This window comes from Diospyros lotus, chromosome 6 (assembly GCF_014633365.1).
Source record: "Diospyros lotus cultivar Yz01 chromosome 6, ASM1463336v1, whole genome shotgun sequence".
Classification (NCBI taxonomy): Eukaryota; Viridiplantae; Streptophyta; class Magnoliopsida; order Ericales; family Ebenaceae; genus Diospyros; species Diospyros lotus.
This window is the reverse complement of record NC_068343.1, coordinates 18233481-18253817: the sequence shown is the minus strand read 5'-3', so window position 1 is coordinate 18253817 and position 20337 is coordinate 18233481. Positions and strand designations below refer to the sequence as shown.

General features: G+C 34.6%; 2 protein-coding genes across 2 annotated transcripts; one reads left to right on the top strand and one right to left on the bottom strand.

Moving 5' to 3' along the window:
- Positions 1–1180: 1180 nt before the first annotated feature.
- Positions 1181–5322, top strand: LOC127804156 (ras-related protein RABH1e-like). The gene is made up of 6 exons (XM_052340948.1): positions 1181–1478; positions 3062–3132; positions 3536–3624; positions 4060–4171; positions 4564–4654; positions 4837–5322. The coding sequence occupies exons 1-6, from the start codon at positions 1362–1364 to the stop codon at positions 4975–4977; spliced, it is 621 nt and encodes a 206-aa protein (XP_052196908.1). The 5' UTR covers positions 1181–1361; the 3' UTR covers positions 4978–5322.
- A 2341-nt stretch (positions 5323–7663) lies between these two features.
- On the bottom strand, positions 7664–19883 carry LOC127803166 (uncharacterized). The gene is made up of 5 exons (XM_052339219.1): positions 19679–19883; positions 10530–10817; positions 10264–10369; positions 8772–8880; positions 7664–7896 (listed from the first exon to the last, which is right to left on the bottom strand). Exons 1-5 carry the CDS (start codon positions 19769–19771, stop codon positions 7833–7835), a joined length of 660 nt encoding a protein of 219 aa, XP_052195179.1. The 5' UTR covers positions 19772–19883; the 3' UTR covers positions 7664–7832.
- Between the last annotated feature and the right edge of the window lie 454 nt (positions 19884–20337).

The window sequence follows — 20337 nt, the reverse complement described above, 5'->3', positions numbered from 1 at the left end:
AGTTTTTAAATAAAAAATACGTATATGATATTTTTTTATATTACAAAATAGCTACAAAAATATTTTAAAATTGCAAAAGCAATTGAGAAACGTGTTTTTGTTTTTCAAAAACATAAACGTTTAACGCCAAATTGATGCCTCAAAAAATTTTCGTACATCATAGCTTGACATTTTGGGCAAGAATTCGTATTGGATGTTGAAATTTATTTAAACTTAATAGCTCTTGGAGACACCATCAAAGAAGAAATAAAGAATCATGTCAAACAAATTGTCATATGAAGAATTGAAAATTTTATACCTCACAATAAAAGATTCAATTGACCTTTTGAAATAATTGAAAGAGACTTGTGACCATCAAAAAATAGTAATAATTCTACTAAAATCTTGCATTTTTCATTGTAAAATTTTAAAACTAAGTATAATTAATATGTTAGAGAAAACATTTTTTACATTTCATGTTTCGAATATGCTCCAACAATAGCAATATCAAGAATTTTGTTCTCAAAAATATTCATAACTAATTTAATGCCTCTTTGCGCTCGAATGAAATAACGAACTATTAATAAAAAATCTAAAAATTTTCACAACTAGTTTTACTCTATTTCTTGAAGTAAATGTGACAATGTCTAATAATGCTTTAGACATTGTCCATATCACTTAAAATTTGATCCAATAAATCTGATTTATATGAATGTAGATTTAAATTTAATCGGATCAATTTAGCAAGTTCGGTTCGAGTTGAATTTAGGTTAAATTTAATTTGTTTAGAGAATTCTTTTGACACTCGACTTATTCTTTTTACTCAGAAAAAGAAAAAGAAAAAAAAATTAAAATGATTATGTAAGTCTCGACAAAACATGTAAAATTAATCCTCACTTTAATTAGATTTGGAAATAATAATTTTATATATAATTTATTTTTAACTTTTAATGGTCTGTTTTTAAACCCTAAAAAGATATTAGAACAAAACGGGTGTGATTATTTTTTATGTATTGTAATTGAATAAAAAATTATGTAAACAGATATATATATATATATAGATAAAAGAAAACCAAGTGGACAAACATAGCCTTTTCTTTTAATTTATTCCTCTTTTATTTATTCTGTTTTCTTTTTTTGTTTCTCTCGTGAAAAGGGACAGAACCGTCATTTCGTTGGCGTTCTTCTTTGTTCAGTTGGTTGGCGGTTTCTTCTCCAAAACTCGAACACATGTTTAAAATCGATTGAAATCGACGGATCGGCTTCTCCGTTCATTGCTCTCTCGCTCTCTCTCTCTCTCTCTCTACGCACATTTGCGGAAACACTGAGATCTGTTGTTCTCAAACGCAGAGAGAGATTGAGAGAGAGCTCAGTCCAATCCAATGGCGGCAGTGTCTCCTCTGGCAAAGTACAAGCTGGTGTTCTTGGGCGATCAATCCGTAGGGAAGACCAGCGTTATCACTCGCTTCATGTACGACAAGTTCGACACCACCTATCAGGTAGTTATATACAATTCTTTCCACTTTCTCTTCGAATTCTCGGAGTTTCCACGTAATTCTCCTGATTTTTGCTGTTTCTATTCGTCGATTCGGTTTTCTTTCAATTCCGATATATTTTTAGTAAAATCCCAGGGATGATTTGAAGAAAATTCATCTAGATCAATGCGATACCTTTTTTTTTAATGTAAATGTGGTCGTGCTACGTGGAGGCCTTGCATGTCACGCATCTGGAAGGCTTGTCATATTGGATTTATACTTTTTTGATGATTAAGAATAGGTGAATGCGTAACAATATATATCTCATATATAGAAGCCATTGTCGTCTGAAGGATTCCTGCTCTGTTACAAATCTTGCTTTCATGGATCGGAATGTCTGGCCTATATATAATATGTACTTGTTATTGTAATTCTCTCGTTTCATATGGATAATGGCGAAATTTTTAGGTAGTAGTGTTTTTGAAGGGGAATCTATTTCTTTTGATGGATGTTAGATTTGTCATGCTACATAAGTTTCTCATTTGGGTCAAGTTCCAGTCGTGGTTTACTAGGGAAATGGTGTTAAAATCGCATTAATCAGAAATTCTCAGGGGCACTTGGCAAAAAAAAAAAAAAAAAGGAAGAAGAAGAAGGAAAAGAAAGAAAGAAAGAAATTCTCAGGTGGAAAAAAAATATTAAAAAACCAAGTTTTGTTAGATGTAAAAGTGGAACCCGAAAATATTTAATTATCTTAGTGGCAATTGGTCTCCAAGTAGCCAGCTCCAGGATGATTCTGTGGTTGGCAGGGGATGTTGATTCGTATCTATAAATTAATTAAACTGGAGATAAGGAAATAGTGCATGACAAGCTGGAATCACTTACAGATTGAGGCAAAGGGGCCTCAACTATCTGGTTGGTTCTTTGCAGGAAAGAAGAATAAAGCAGGAGAGGAGATAAGGAATATATATACACATATACATCAAATCAAAAGATAGTGGCAACTATCTTTTAAAGGTTAATCAGTCAACTATATTTTATGATATGCCAAAGGAACTTAGTGATTGATGAAAGTTCGGAAATTTTGTTAGTGGAAAAAAGTTGTATTAGTCATGCCAATTGCTAGAGCAAACCATTCCTAGCAGGTTAGGAATGGAGACTACAGCTCTTTATTCTGTGGCGAACTTTCGGTTCCTTAAGAAATCAATGCTCTCTCTCTTGGAATTCCTATAAGTTGAGGTGTAAATTTAGTTTGGAGCTGGATATTTGACTGTTGGAAAAATATTCTGCTACCATGTAGTCTTTTAACTACATATTGTGCTGCTGATGTCAAAGTGTGTGCCCAGAAGTAATTAGACAATTCATGTAATTTGAGGGCGAATCCTGCAGGACTAGAATATATATATATATATATATGGATATATGTCATCTTTGTCATATCTCGTGGATGGAGTATGTGTAAATAAAAGATATCATATAGTGCATATTGTGTAAATAAAAGATCTCGTGGAGTACATATTGTGCTGCTGGTTCAACTATAGTACTTTTTCTAGTTAAATTTTCAAATTGTTCTGAAGCTTTTGCTCGCCTTTTGGCAATTTGGTTTGCAGGCTACCATTGGCATTGATTTCCTATCTAAAACAATGTACCTTGAGGACCGGACAGTTCGTTTGCAGCTTTGGTATGACGTGCTTCTCACATATATTCTGGATAATGGAGACATATAAACCATTTCTTTCATCTAATCTTCTACTTGCTAGGACACACACACACACACACATTGATGTTGAAAATTTTTAAAGCAGAAAAATTATAAATAATATGCCTTTTTTATTACTATTAGTATGGAACTATTTTTCAAAAGTACAGACATGTTTCCCTTTTCCACTTTGTTTTACAGCTGTTTAGTGATTAAACCAAAATTGCTCTATGTAGAAACAATCTTGTCTCTATTTATTTCTTTTCCCCTCTACTCTTAAGCAAAAATAGTAATATTTTTCAAGTTGTTTCTGTTTAGCGACGTAATGACTTACATTTTAAAGTTGAAATACTGGTTTTCCAATGCAAGTGTCCTACTGCAACAGGGACACTGCCGGACAAGAGAGATTCAGGAGTCTTATCCCGAGCTACATTAGAGATTCTTCTGTTGCTGTGGTCGTCTATGATGTTGCTAGTGAGTAGTACTCCAACTTAAAAAAGATTAAAAAGGTTTCTTTGACTTCTGCCAACTATCGTTCCAATATGAATGAACACTTCATATATACACAGAATCATGGAAAGGCAATTAATTTCAATAGCTCTATTTTGTTCATAAAAGACTTGAATTTGGCAAGTGAATGGCGTGTGTTAAAAGCACTTCATGCCTGCAGATTGACTCTCATATCTGGATAGACACAACTTTGCGCAATTATGCAAGATGCCTACATGCACTAGGACATATATATATATTAATATATATATATATAATTTTATGCGCATTTCAGTACTTGTACTTCCAATTGCGTCAAATGACAATTCTTGCTTATTGATTATCGTCTTTCAATCTTAATATTCGATGTGTAGATCCTGCGGGATCTATTTATCAGCATATATTGTTATCATTGTACAGATCGGCAATCTTTTCTGAACACTTCAAAGTGGATCGAAGAAGTACGTACAGAGCGGGGTACTGATGTTATTATTGTTCTTGTCGGGAATAAAACTGATCTCGTTGAGAAAAGGTAAGGAATGGTGGGGTACTTTACCCTTTTTCTTGTTATTGCATGGATATGACATTTTTATTGGCAGTATCAACTTCCATAAAATCAGGCTGCTTACATTTTGCATGAATGGAGGAACCATGTTTGTCTTAATTTCTTTGCATTTTTCCCAGGAAGAAATTTCCAGCAATAAGGACATAGGTTCACAATGGTCTCCAAAATTATACATATATGAGCTGTCAGTGATTTTCAAGAATTGTTTCTGCATTCTTTTTTAGCATTTGGAGATAAAATTAGATTTGCTGTCCATTAAGACATATTAAAACTGTTTTTATTGGCAAGAAAATTGGATGTTAAGACTTGTTCTTCTTTACTAGAAGAATTCTGTAGAACCTTTTTTGGTTATCAAACAGGCAGGTGTCAATTGAAGAAGGAGACGCCAAGGCTCGCGATTTTGGGGTCATGTTCATAGAAACCAGCGCCAAAGCTGGATTCAATGTCAAGGTGAAGAAATCTTGAGCCGTTAAATATATTTTCTTTCAAAGAAGCAGTATAATTCAGGAATTTTGTAATTACAATAACCGGATGATCTGCATAATTTGCATAATTCTCCCACCTGCCAGCATAGTGAAACCCATTTTCCTTTAACATTTGGCATATCCTAAACTCTAAATCTGCAACTACAGCCTCTCTTCCGGAAGATTGCGGCTGCATTGCCGGGCATGGAGTCCCTCTCAGCCACAAAACAGGAAGACATGGTAGATCTGAATTTGAAGTCTACGGTAAGCACCTCCGCCACAGAGCAGGAAGGGGGAGGATGTTGCTAAGTAATATATTTCTGGGAGAGTGAGAGAGAGAGAGAGGGGTAGTCTGGAATTCGAATAGGGTCTTAACACGAAAACAAAAACAGCAAATATGGTCTTTAACTTAGAATTATGAAATAATGGAAAGCCATTATTTCAAGTCCTTGCAATGGAGGAAGGCTGTAGAGTTCTGCTCCATAGTACTTCTAGGCCAGTTGGGCTCCCTGTTGTTGAGATCTTGTCTATATTCGATGTTGAATTTTTTTAATCAGAAGTTCGTTTTCATTTAAGGATACCAGTTAGGGTCGTTTATACGTACTTTGTAATAGATTGATTATATTTACAACCAGAATTTATTTACTATTATGAGTTCATTTGCATAATTCTGTTTCTTTTCCTGGCCAGCTTTTGAGTGTCTGTCTTGGATCATTTATTTAGCTTCAATGCACTTGCTGTATGTGTTGGGCCGGGTTGGCCCATTTTGAAAAACATGCTGGGCTGCCCTAGGGAGCCAACCCGCTTGGACCTTGGTGGGTTTGCCCATTAGGTCTTTGACTGTTTTTAAAGTGAGACGTGCTTAATTAGTTAATTATATAAAAGGGTTGAGTAAATTTATTAAAGTTGAATTAAATTTAAAATGTTAAATGACTAAAAAAGACATATAAATTAAAATTATATTTAAACATTTATAAACTATATACATATATTATGATTACGGAGTGGAATTTAATAAATTGTGTATAATTTGTGATTATAGAATATATAAATTTATAAGTAAGATAAAAATAAATATATTTGTTAAAATATATATCTATATATACAAATATAAAGTAAGGAAAAGTATAGATGAGTTCTTATTGGGAGATATAAGAATTAGAATTTATTTTATTTATTATAAAAAGGCAAAATTAAAATATGTATTTACTATGGAAGATTTAAAATTTATCAAAATAAAAAATGTTAATGTTTTGACAAGCAACTCAACTTGGGTGTTAACTGGACATTTTGTATGAATTGATTTATGTTTTGTAATATAAAAGGGTATCAGTTTACTGATCCTTTTCATTAGCCTAACCTCTATTTTCTTTCATTTTATAAGCCAGCCAAGTTAAGCAACTTAGGACACAACCTTTTGAATGAATGATGACTCTGTGCACTCTTTTGTTTACATACATTATACATCTTTGTATAACGAGTTATAATTTATAATTATAAAATTTTAAATATATAATATATATAATTTTTATCGGATCTGGCGGGCAGTCCTCCGTCCAAGACTTAGACGACCCACGACACTCGGCACCAATTCCTCTGATTGAGAATTTTCTTCCGAAACCCATTTGCCTAAAAAGAAGTGTATTCTTGTCAGTAGCCAAAGTTCAAGAAATAAGAAATAACTCGTTTGGAAATACATGCCTGTCTTCTCGCCACCTTCTCCAAACCCACTCAACATATAAATTTACTTTCTTTCTACCGTTTAGGGTTTAGGCTCTTCTCACCACCTTCTCCAAACCCACTCAACATATAAATACACCAATAATCACTTAATTTTATATTTTATTATTATTTAATCAATTAACTTTGAAATATTATTTATTAGTTATTAATATTTCAAAACTATTACTATTTAAATATTGAACTTTAAAATATTATCTGCTAGTTATTAATATTTTAAAATCATTTCAAAACTATTACTATTTAAATATTGAACTTTAAAATATTATCTGCTAGTTATTAATATTTTAAAATCATTTCTTACCGTCACTCGTTAGTCACTAAACTTTAAGTTCACGGTAACGAATGAGAAACAATTTTAAATTATTAGTGACTAATAGATGACATTTTAAAATTCAATAACTAAATAATAATAATTTTAAAATATTAATGATTAACAAGTAATATTTCAAAATTTAGTGATCAAATAATAATAGAATGCAAAATTGAGTTATTATTGGTGTAATTAACCCGTTTATCTTTTCCTATTCTATTTCTGTCCTTCACAAAACCACGATTAGGGAAGTAAATGCGTGGTACTGGTAATTAATTAACACTCATTTATAGTTCTACTAAGAATCAAATACAGGGAGGCAAAATATGACGCTTTCCACAGTTACTTTCCATCCATTCTTATTCCATCCCATTAATGTCCCTCAAACGAAGAAAAACTCCCTTCTATCTAAATTTCCATTTCATACCCCCTCTCCCAAACCCACTACAAAGGTAGTATAATAAAATCGTAGGACACTACGTATCTATCATCTGGTTTGTGAAAAAATCACAAATTTCATCCCTCCTTCCCATTGCTCATTACTGCAGCAGCACCAATTCTGTGTCCTACTCCTATCCGAGAACACAGGCTGACGACGATATTCACTGTAGCCACAAGTCATGGACTCGTGTAAAAACTGGGAAACTATTGCAGCTTCTACCGAATATCCCACCTTGCTAGTTGCCAAGTTGGCCCAGTTACTTAAGCAATAAAGGCCAGTTTAGGCAGTTATTTTTTATTCCCTAGATTGGGACTCTAATTGTTTCAAGTCTAGTTTATGTCCTGAAAAAAGCTATTTCCATTTGGTTACAGAGCCTAGCAGTTTTCCAACAAGTCACTGATCTATGCTGCTAAGGGTTCCCCCAGAATCCCAGCCCCACAATTGCAGCATTTCAATTGAAAATGCACAAATTGTTAATAAGCATGGGGATAGCAGCGGTGTGACGGAGAGGATCAACTAGAATTACGATTACGAACGCAAATTCAACTTATGTACAATGATGATAAGAAGGGCCCAATCTAAAGGAAAAGTTTAATGTTAAACAAAATTAAGTGCATGCGAAATCTCTTAAGAGCAGTTTTAGAGGGACACCTTCAGAGAAGAAGAGATTTAAGCACCAATCTGTTTCACTCTTAGTGTCAGATATATCAGTATCATTGTTCCCATACTTGACCTGAAAAGGAAATCCACAATTTTTCCAGTTAAAATGAAAGAAATACAAAGAAGAAAGACAAAGTATCATTCCATCTTCAAAAGTGTTGTTACAGATTATCTTTAGGCTTTCAAAAATGAATGAAGGCCTTAGTACTTTGTAGTTCTACTCAACCAAGAAAAGCAATGCATAAATAAGGCCAATGACGGGCAGTCAGGCATGCAAAATATGACCATTTGTTGTTTGGTAGTAGTGCAAATAGAGACTCACTACTTGCACGAAAATAAGATGTATCTACCAAAATGGCAGCTAATGCACCAGTGGAGTTCACATATTATTCCAGGATTTTTTTTTTCCCTTTATGATATCTTAGTTAAACATTAATATATCTCATTCCGATGAAAAAAGTACCTTGTGGGCTATAGTTCTCTCTAAGAGATAATGACATCCATTCACAAATGAGGAACAAAAATGTAGTCCTCCTAGAAGGCACGCAGAAGAAACTTTCCTAATTCTTGAAATATAGGGGCTTGGCGCCATCCTTATCTTACAATGGAAAATATTTTCTTTGATTAATTATCTTAGCTAGTAAAAGTTTCACCCAAGATGTGCAAAGTAGAGAAAAAATTGGTTATGATAGCAGGTAAATTGACTACAAGTTAGATCACAAATTATTATGTCGAAAAGATGTTAAGCATACGCTGATAAAAATAAATAAACACACAAACAAAAAGAAACAAAAGAAAAAGGAAAATCAATTTATAAACATGTTAATATTCTTGATTTTTTTATCTATGATCTTATCTAAACATAATGCTACAACCATTCAAAGGTCTAGCTTTAGAAGGAACTTTAAAGATAAGTAAACTGCATAGCATGATAGGTCGTGAGCTTACAAGATGGAGAACAGCAGAACAATTTTTCTTGAATTGAATGAAGCAGAACGCTTGTATTTCCTTGTTCTGTTATTAGGTGTTTCATGAACCCTTTCAGTAGCAGATTTGTCTGCAATAGTAACAAAATATTATTTATCACAACATACAGCTATAAACATATAATGGTTAATGGCAACTCCTAAGGCCAGCAATTAAGAGGATACATCAAATGACCCAATAATGTAATAGTAAATATCTTCTAATTAAGACGAAAGAATGAACTGATCTCCAAGAAAAAATCCTGAATGTGCAAAGAAAAGCAAAAGATGTTGGACAAATTGCTTTTCCAATCATGCCAATATTAACATGCAGGTTGTGAGAGTTTTCTTTGTAGAGCCCAATCTCTCAGTTTTGGACTTCTGGGGCAAGTAATACCTTATCATGATATTAAAAGCTTTGTATAATTGTCCTGGTCCACTATTTAGCATTACCTCTCTCTTGTTTGTCTCTCCACCAGAGTTGTGGATTTCCCAAGTTGAGCCAAATAAAGATTAAAAATACTATTAAAGGCTGTTTTGTTCATTCATGCAGTCAATATATAACACATTGTAATTGAGGCGATTATAGCCCGAGTGATTACCTAGGTTTTTTATACAGCTCTAGGTATGCCTGTAAGTCTGTCAATCTAGCTCGTTAAACTAACGAGCTTCAAATTGTGTTAATCTTTGACACACAAACAACCCCCCCCCCCCCCCCTGGCTCTAGTAGCTTCACTCATTTTAAAATCCTACACTCCACATGCCCTATGAGGCCATTGGGAGCTTAACATCCATCATTGGCGCTCATTCCCCTAGTTTAAGAGATTCAAAGGCAACTAGTTGGAGAAAAACCAATACACAATTATACCTCTCATGCAACCACTACCAAACCCAACCTAGCTAGTTTCATCCATCCTGATGTAAGCCAAAAGTGCAGATACAGATCCCTAGTTTAGGAGTCTTTAATGATCATCTTAACTTAGGCTTGAGCTATAGCTAGAGACATGATTGGTGCATGCAATTATCTTTACATTCTCAAGCATATACCTAGTGAGAAAATTATAAGTTAATGAGTTTTAACTTACGAGTTTTTAACATATACCCAATTATCTTTTTCATTTCAACTTCTGAGTTTTTTTCATTTTTGATAAATTATTAATTATTAATTTAAGGCTGGATATGTAGTTGTTGTTGTGCTGATTCTTTTCTTGATGTCATTTTATGTCAAGATGTAGAACCTTTAAGAAAAAATATGCTCAATATTTTTACACCAAATGTACTATATAATTTCTACAGCTTGCTCAAGGCACAATGTTCTGGTGGAAAAATTCAAGTTCAACCACTGCTTCAACGTGGTAAATACTAGAGAATAAGGATAGGATTCAAGATTTGACCATGTAGGACAAATAATTTAGATAGTTTTCTCTGAGAGAGAGAGAGAGAGAGAGAGAGAGAGAGAGATGGTTCACACATACCTCTAGAAATAAATTTGGGCAAAGCAAGGCTATCATTCATTAAAAGATGCATGCATTTCTCCCCTATCTGTAAGCCAATCTGCTTCTGCAATGCCCTCTCCAAGTGCTGTTTAATCATCATATTTCAATTGTCATAAAAAATACAAGAAAGATTTAGACACTTGACATATTTCAATTGAAAAATAAATTGGAGATAACACATTGCTGATACCATTGCACTGTGCATGGCAACTGTTTTTACATACACATATGCAAATGGAACTTACAGTTATTGGACCCTCAATCTTCAATTTTTCTACAGCTTCATCATTGGTTGTAAGTGTCCCAGGACTCCCCTTCTCAATATCCATTTCCATGACAAATGGGGAATAAGCACCTGCATTTTCCATCCCCAAATTGATGTAGTTTTTGTAATTTAATTCAACATTTGAGCACACCTCAGTATTGGTTGGAGTGGGAACTTCTGAATGGCCTAAAAAAGCTAATTGCGATCCACACTGTTCATTAGTGGTGACATCATCAGGTATCAGTGAAATGTTATAGGCATCTTGGCCCTGCACAAATGAAAAAATAAACCAATTTTTTGTAACTTAGTATCTTAGAGGGAACCAGAAATACAGTAAAGAAAATGGGAGAAACTAGTTCACAGGAAAATAAAATTAAGTGTTGCACTGAAATTGTCCAAGTTGTACTAAAACAATGGTTCACGTAACTTTTACATGGCATGATGCATTTGAAACATCTTTTCAAGGTACTTTACACATTCTACAAAGAGAAGACAGGTTGGAGGAGGAAAGGAAGGAGGGGGAAGAGAGAAAGAGATCAAAAACCCCGAACTTTGAGATAGTGATTTGTAACCATTAAGAAGTAAAATACTAGAGCAGTTGTAGCACAGAGAAGATGAACTTAGAGAAGCAACTGAAGTTTATAACTGGCAGTTCTTACAGATGAAGATTAAGCAACAGCCATACTGTCATTCAAAAGACTTGTTGTCTCATAATCAAAAGCTCTTCCAACTATTTTCTCTTTTTTTTTTTTTCCCAGACAAGAATCAAACAAGGAGCTCAAGCACACAATTCAAAAGCCAGAGGGTGAACTATCTGAGCTCCTTGGAAGTTGAATTCCAGAGTCTAAATCATTGCCGACCAACACATCAAGAAGATCGAATAATTTCATGTCAAACAACTTATAAAGTACTGAGTCTACATTTAAAGCCTCAACATTTATCAAATGAATTCAGATGTGAAATGTGAAAGAGACATTAAAATATTTGAATAACCTGCTAAAATTAATCATAAACAGGTTTATATGATTAAGGTAACTAAATCATATAACAGAATCCAATGCAAGAACAAATATCAAAACATTATAGGTTGAATTCATTAAATACAAACTGAGAATTATCTTGATAAGCATTACAGTTTGCATGGTTTTAATACATATTGTTACGAAATTGGATTGACAACAAACCACAATCAAACCAATCAATCACGCACGAACACAAAATTTAACGTGGAAAACCCAAATCAGGAAAAACCATGGACAAAAAGAACAAAATATCACTAACCCAAAATTAGTAATACAAAAATGATATTAACACACACACTCTGTGTTTGATTTCATGTGACCTGGGCACCTATTTATAAACCTAAAATTACTTATGGATGAACACATGAAATCATATCCTGATCAGAAGATGACGCATTAGGATATTCCTCCAGATGAGATAAATCTCACATAAAATCGAATTTGACAATATCGTAATCACAATCAAATTCGAAGTCATAGTCATGGTCAAATTAAAAAACCCAATCACAGATAAACAAGGATTTTGAGTCATAATTATCACAAATCTCCACCTTGACTCTAAATCCGCAAACAGAATTATTCAAAAATTTTTCTTTCAACGGAATAATGAAGAATCAATCTCCTTGACGAATACCAACCAAATCCACGCAATGCTCGAACTTTGCAATAGGCAGGGACTTGGTCAACATATCTGAAGGATTGTCATGAGTGCTGATTTTTCTTATTCTCGAGTAGTTTCTTCAACTTACAAGTACCGTTTTTGTGTAATGATTTCATCTCTTCATACATTGCAGTAATCCATCTCCCAGATTCAGCACAACTATTTACTTCAGAATAAGTGGAAGGCTCTTCACTGCAGTCAATATCTTCAGCCACATTCAAAGCATATGTAACGAGATCAGCTTCAGCATATCTTTGAGGAGATTTGATAATTCTTTTGGGTCTATCCTTAACAATACAATAACCTGATGGACCGACACTTACTTCTAGACTTGACTTAATCTGAGATGATGATGATGGCTTAGATGTCTGACTTTTGTCGATTTCAAGCTCCACTTGAATATCAAAACTCTAGTGACTTGTAGGATTAGTTTCTTTTGCAGACTAACCACGAAGCATAGCAATTTCATAAAAAATAACAGCTTTGTTAATCACAACTTTAGACGCTTCTGGATCCCATAACTTATAACCCTTAACACCAGGCTTATAACCAAGGAAAAAACACCGTTTAAACCTTAGTTATAATTTCCCATTATCAACATGAACAAATGCAAGACATCCAAAATTTTTTAAATCAGAATAATCTATAGGAGTACCTGACCATAATTCTTTTGGAGTTTTCTTACCAAATAGCAAACGACGGAGACCGATTAAGCAGCTTCGGCCCAAAAAGACTTAGATAAATTAGAATTAGACAGTATACACTGTACCTTTTCCATCAAGGTTCTATTCATCCGCTTGGCTACACCATTTTGCTGTGGTGTAACTGGAACTGTTAAATGCCTTAGAATTCCTTTTTCCCTGTAGAAATCATTAAATTCACATGAACAAAATTCTAAACCATTATCTGTGCGGAGACGCTTGATCTGTCTATCGGTTTATTTTTCAATCATAGTCTTTTACTGCTTGAAAGTAGCAAAAACTTCAGTCTTCTGCTTCAAAAAGAATACTAAGACTTTTCCAGAAAAATCATCGATGAAAGTCAACATATATCTAGCACCACTTGCAAAGAGTACTCTGGCCGGACCCCAGAGATCAGAATGGATATAGTCCAATATACCTTTCGTATTGTGAATGCCTTTAGTAAATTTAACCCGTTTTTTACTTACCGAAAACGCAATGCTCACAAAACTCCAATTTTTCAGTACTCTGCCCTTCAAGAAGTCCTCTTTTGCTCAATTCAGCCATATCTATTTCACTCATATGCCCAAGACACATATGCCATAACTGAGTGAGATCAGTATCAAATAAAGAAGAGGTAGAAATAGAAGCGTCACCTATAACGATAGAACCCTGTAGAACATATAATCAATCATATTGTTTCATGCCTTTCATCACAACAAGAGGATCTCTACTGACCCTAAAAACTCCACTTTTACCAATGAATTTGTATCTATTCGAATCAAGAGTACTCAATGAAATAAGATTTCTTTCAAGATTGGGAATATGTTTGACATCAGTTAAAGTTCGAACAATACCATCGAATATCATAATTTTAACAGTTCCAATGCCAGCAATTTTACAAGAAGAATTATTGCCCATCAACATATTACTAAAATTTAGAGTTTTATATGTCGAAAACCAATCTTTATTAGGAGATATATGAAACGTACATGTTGTGTCGAGGATCCAATCTTCACTAGGTTTAGTAACCTTATTAGTAACCACCATAAGTTCCCCATCTCTACTATTATTTTCAACATTGATTTCTCCTGAAGTTTTTGGTTGTTTTCCTTTCTGATCAGTTTCCTGTCTCTTAAGTTTGTTCTGCAACTTATAACACTCCTTCTTTATGTATCCTTTCTTCTTACCGTAATTACAAACTTTTTCTTTATTCCTAGACTTGGATCTACTTTTCCTTTTACCACTAGAATTTCTATTATGTGTTCTCCTTCTAATCAACAGACCATTTCCCTAATTTTCAGAAATTCTCAATAACTGCTTATCAATTTTTTCTTTCGAAAATAAAGCATCATAAATTTCATCTAGGGTGAGAGTATCCCGACTATAGCGTATGGTGTCTCTAAAAGTTGAATACAAGGTCGATAGAGAACATAACAAAATTATAGCCAAATCCTCATCATCATATTTAACCTCCATGGCCTCCAAATCAGAAACAATTTCTTTAAAAACTGTTAAATGACTCTCAATACACGTACTTTCAGTCATTCGATGAGAATATAACATTTGCTTCAAATGCAACTTACTAGTTAAGCTCTTCATCATACACAGTTGTTCCAATTTCAACCATAGAGCATCGGCGATTTTTTCCTTCAAAACATCATGCAAAATTTGATTCGATAAATGCAGATGTATTTGAGATAAGGCTTTACGATCCTTACGTTGTTTTTCTTCAATGCTCCATGATTGTGGCATTTTTTCGAAGCCTAATAGTGCATCGTCTAAATCCATTTGTGCTAAAATTGCACGCATCTTAACCTGCCATAGTGAAAATCTGATATTCCGATCCAATAGAAGAATATCGTACTTCAACGAAGCCATTAAATATCTCCAAATAATATTAGATAATTTAAATAATAAACCCAACTAAAAAACGGATTAAAAATACCAAATCTGGGGAAGTAAACCAAACTGGATCTATAAGCAGATCTGGCGGGTCAAATTTGGCCCAGGTGGGCTGATTGGTCAATGGGTCAAACTTGACCCAATTTGGGATTTGGATCTTTATTTGCAACGGAGCTCCTCTAATGGCAGATAAGTGAGGGAGGAAGAAGAAGACATCAGTGGTAGGAAGCTGGAACGTTAGCGACTGGAATGATGGTTAGATGACAAGGAGGAGATTCGATAGTCTCGTGGACGGTGGTGGACGCGAAGGCCATCGACGATGACTTGTGGTGGTTGGGTCGACGGCCAAGCAATGGGCCTCGATGGCAGAAGGCATAATCGGCGATGGCACCGATGACGACGATGGAGGCTGTTGCTGCTAAGGAGGTCGACAACAGCGGATGTGAGGATCAATGGTGATGCGGACTGCTTCGACGGCAAAGAGGATGAACAAAGGCAACGGTGGCGACGACTGTGGGGGTTGACAGTGGTGGGCACGATCTACGGTGGCGAAGGGGCGCTGGTGATGGTGGTGGCAGGCTTGGTTGGCGGCGGCTACTACTGGGTAACCAGAAACCCATCTTGAGAGAAAGAAGAAGATGCTGATGTGATGATGCAGATCAACGACCGAGATCTGCTTGACGTTGATAGTTTGATGCAACGGCTTTGATACCAGTTTGTTACGAAATTGGATTGACAGCAAATCACAACCAAACTAATCAACCACACAAACACATAATTTAATGTGGAAAACCCAAATCGGGAAAAATGATGAGCAAAAAGAACAAAATATCACTAACAAAAATTAGTAATACAAAAGTGATATTAGCACACACGCTCTATATCTGATTTCATGTGACCTGGGCACCTATTTATAGACCTAAAATCCCCTATGGATGAACACAGGAAATCATATCCTGATCAAAAGATGACGCATGAGGATATTCCTCTAAATGAGATAAATCTCATATAAAATCGAATTTGACAACATCGTAATCATAGTCAAATTCGAAGCTATAGTCATGGTCAAATTAGAAAACCCAATCACAGTAACAAGGATTTTGAGTCATAATTATCACATATATGATGTCCAGTCACTGAAAGTCCCAATACCATCCATAAAGCTCAAGAAGCTATTCTGAAATAAAAAAAAATATGTTTTAGTTTTCTGGGAAATAATAAACTATTATCAATTTCTATTCCTAGATGATCAATATAGAAAACTGTTGGTCCCTTGACACACAATGACCACTCAAGAGGGGGGTGAATTGAGTGATTAAAATTTATTAAACCGAATTCTTCCCTTTTAAAAACTCTTGAGCTTTTCTTATGCAAAGAAAATACTTGTTATAAATTTATATGATGATTGAGAGTGATAGCAATATAAATATCCAAACAACAATAATAACACAAGAATATATAGTGGTTCGGTGTCTCCTACACCTACTCCACTCTCTCAAGGTCAACCCGACACTTGAGGTTCCACTATAACCACACCTAGGGAACTTTTACACAACATCGAGATTTTCCCCTTAGCTCACCCCATAAACTAATACAACAAAACAACACACCTAGATTGCTTGGGCTCTAGGAGGCCACTCAAAATCCACAATAAATACAAATAATCAATCCTATGTCCAACACACTTGGACTAAAATGGATACCAATATAAGAACAATATACAAGGCAAATATACAAATAAAATGATACAATTTTTACCACACTTGGAGAGAATATCTCCTTTGCCTTGGGCTCCAAAGATGAATCGTTAAGTTTGAGCCTTGGATTGCTTTTCTTGAGTGCTTGAGAGCTTGGGTGTGCTTTAGAGTGATAGGAAATGATAGAGCATTAGCCTTCTCCAAAAATCCCTTCTTGATATTTATAGTGGAGCTTCCAACGGATCTGTAACGGCTAGAAAAAATTCGACCATTGAACCCGAGAGTCGACTTCTCTAAAATAGGAGTCGACTCTCATTTTAAGTGGGAGTCGACTCTAGCCATACAAGAGTCGACTTCTCTAATACTAGAGTCGACTTTTCTAAAAACATCAATGCTGCCAAGTCGACTCTGCATCAACTGCTCTCGACTGGGTAGACTCTAGTTTTGCAAGAGTCGACTTCAGCTTAAGGGGAGTCGACTCTAGATCATAGTTCTGAAAGGCGCGAGATGCAGCGAGGCGCAAAGGGTCCTGGAGCCTGAGGCGCGAGGCGCACGAGGCGAGGCGCGCCTTTTAGAAAAAAAACTAAAAATCTTGTAAAATCATAAAAAACTATCAAATTATCAATAATAACACATGCATATCATTAATGTTTCATTATCTTCAAATTCTAAACTAACAACATCAAAGTTAATTCATTCATCATACAATTTCTAAACTAGAAACATCATCAAAGTTCAAACTTAAAGTCTCAAACTCAAACAAGTACCAACCATCATGCAAAGTTCTAAACAAACATATAAACACTACAAGTCCACAATCAATAAAGAAGTTTTAATCATCATCATCATCATACCCTTCACCAAATTGAAAATCATCATCTTACGGTGCCATATTTTGCTCATCCCTGATTCCCTGTTATTTTTCTTCTTTTGCATGTACTCTCCAATCTCTTGTTTTATTGATGGAGGACATTTTGGAATAGCTTTAGTATTCTCCACAATCAATAAACACTACAAGTCCACAATCAACAAAATGCTTTCATTTTGAAAAATGCTATTTTTCTAGGTCTGGAAGATTAGCGCATTTTTTCTAAGTCTGGAAGATTAGGGCATTATAAGGAGACATATAAGAAAATGTTTTCATTTTGAAAAACTAACTCCCGGTATTTTGATAGTTAATATTCATTGTTGTTAAAATGATTTTTAATGAATTTTTCAAGAAATAGTAGGTATGTATTTTGGGGGTGGTAAAATCGCTAAATCCTGAATTTGTACTAAAATCAAAATTCTATTTTCTTATTGTTATGCATTTTGATTTTTTAGATATTTTTATTGAATCCAAATGGGGGGTACTTTCTTATTTACATTTATGTATTAAAGTAAATGGAAGGTAAAATATAAATAAAAGAAAATGTGGACATTTACTTAAACTAAAGAAATGTAAATAAGTAGTGATGTATACATGCTGAAACTGAGAAGAGGGGATGCTGGAGAGAAGAGAAAGAAATGATGCAGGCAGGATGCAGGCGCGCCTCAGCGCCTCACCTTGCAAGGCGCGCGCCTTGCAGAAACCGCCTCTCCTCAGCCCAGGCGAGGCGCCAAACTGGCGCCTTAAGGCGCCTTGCGCCTAAGCGCGCGCCTAGGCGTGCCTTTAATAACTATGCTCTGGATATACAAGAGTCGACTTCTGAAGCCAATTTTATAGAAAATAGATTTTATACATATAGCAATTGTTTGAAGATATAAACCATATAGCAAGTATACATAACAAGATATTTACATAACAACTAAATGTCCTTATTTTATTTTTTTTATATTTTACCTTCCATTTACTATAATACATAAATGTAAATAAGAAAGTACCCCCCATTTGGATTCAATAAAAATATCTAAAAAATCAAAATCCAAATCAATAAGAAAGTAGAATTTTGGTTTTAGTACAAAATCGAAATTTAGCGATTTTACCACTCTCAAAATACATACCTTCTATTTCTTGAAAAAATCATTAAAAATCATTTCAACAACAATGAAAATTAGCTATCGAAATATCGGGAAATAGTTTTTCAAAATGAAAATATTTTTTTATATGTCCCCTTATAATGCGCTAATATTCTACTTAGAACAAATATCATTTCTTGGCTCATTTTGATATATAAAATACTATAATACTTAAGACATATCAAAAATCCATTAGGGATTTTAAATATACCAAAAATAATTTTACTAAAATTATATTTTGTTAATCATCAAAACACACAATAGGTTAATTGGAGCAATTTGGCTCAACAAAAACATATACAGTAATTAACATATCAGAGTTTCAATCATTTGTTTCAGAGCACTAATAGTTCGCAAAGATGCTATGTCATCAACAGGTCGTACAAGTGAAGCTACAGTATAAAGGTAACAACGTAAATAAATTCAACTAAACATCAGACATATGTTGTAGACAGCTACAAAGGCAACAAAACATCAGACCTAAAAACGAGTAGGTATCTTCTTTTTCCTAGGTAACATAGTAAATATCTGGTTTTGAACATGGTATTACAACAGTCTGCCATTGTATATGATGCAGGAAAGTAACTTGATAGCTAACTACAGCTACTTATGGAAGCTGCTCCCGAAGGAAAAATTTTACATTTCCTCCGTGGTTAGCTGAACAAAATAGGTTTCTTCCCAAACCTAAAACTTCCTTTTCAGTATCTAATTGTGACTAGAAAAAACTAATTGTCACCATTCTTTTACCTACTACACATGCAAAAAATTAAGAAACTACATCAGTTTTATGCGAAAAAGATAATTAGAAGAACAAAAAAGAGAACTTTTCTTTCAGTAGAAGTGTTTCCCAAGGAAACAGACAGAACTTATTCCTCAACTAGAAAAGCAGATTTCCAAACAACTCTGCGAAAAATTTCAAAAAATTTAGATAAAACAACGGCATTACGACTCAAAATCATGCCAACAAATATAATCCGACTACTAGATACGTAGAGAGGCGGCCTCTCCTCCACTCTCCATAAAGAACAAACAATAGGCGCGAAAATCATCAAGAGGCTCAAAATGCTAGTGAAATTGCACAATCAGAGCTCGAAATAGCTCGATTGCTCCGCCGTTAAAAAACGAAATTCGCAGTGAAGAGACAGAGAGAAGACGAGCAAGCTCACCTCCTGGCAAGCATTGACGGTCATTGGAGAGAAATGAGTGAGAGGAAGAGAGTAAAGAGAGATTGAGATTGCTTCGCTCTTTGCCTTGTGCATCTTCGATTTGGATGTCTCCGTCTCAGTATATGAATGTTATATTCTTCCCTTCGTCGAGTGAGAGAGAGAGAGAGAGGGAGACAGAGAGAGAGAGAGAGTACGAACGTTACATCTGCCAGGAAGGAAAGCTGCTGATCACGAGATCAATGACTACGACTATAGAGAGTTCCCAGACTTTTACCTTGACCAAAATACCCTCCACTTTCTCAATTATCCAACCCTTTATATTTTAAATTCCATTCCTCTTGCTGTATTTCGAAGATAAATTTTCCCAATTTTAGTTGAATAATGCTACAATAGGGTTTTTATAGGTAGCTTGAATGTTCATTTTGTCTCTTTCTCTACTCTCTCAATGACCATTTTTACCCATTTTTCCTTCAATAACCTTTTTTTTCTCTCTTTTTTCCTCTTGCCCCGACGCTCTTGTTGTTGTTCTTCGCCTCAACTACCTTATCACCTCGCTTTCTCTCGTCGTTGCATCGAAGAAGTTGCAACTGTGAAAGAAGGTGAGGCAATAAAGAACAACAGTGAGAGAGGCAACGATGGGTGGTCAGTTGCAACGGTGA

Bases quoted from the DNA above. Each gene is read 5' to 3' on its own strand.
- LOC127804156 (XM_052340948.1), top strand. From the start codon at position 1,362: ATGGCGGCAGTGTCTCCTCTGGCAAAGTACAAGCTGGTGTTCTTGGGC. The intron at 1,479-3,061 runs GTAGTTATATAC...TTTGGTTTGCAG, and splicing joins AGTTCGACACCACCTATCAG to GCTACCATTGGCATTGATTT. The intron at 4,655-4,836 runs GTGAAGAAATCT...CTGCAACTACAG, and splicing joins AAGCTGGATTCAATGTCAAG to CCTCTCTTCCGGAAGATTGC.
- LOC127803166 (XM_052339219.1), bottom strand. From the start codon at position 19,771: ATGCACAAGGCAAAGAGCGAAGCAATCTCAATCTCTCTTTACTCTCTT. The intron at 8,881-10,263 runs GTATGTGTGAAC...TTACTATTGCAG, and splicing joins GCCCAAATTTATTTCTAGAG to ACAAATCTGCTACTGAAAGG. The intron at 7,897-8,771 runs GTAAGCTCACGA...TTTCCTTTTCAG, and splicing joins GTTCTGCTGTTCTCCATCTT to GTCAAGTATGGGAACAATGA.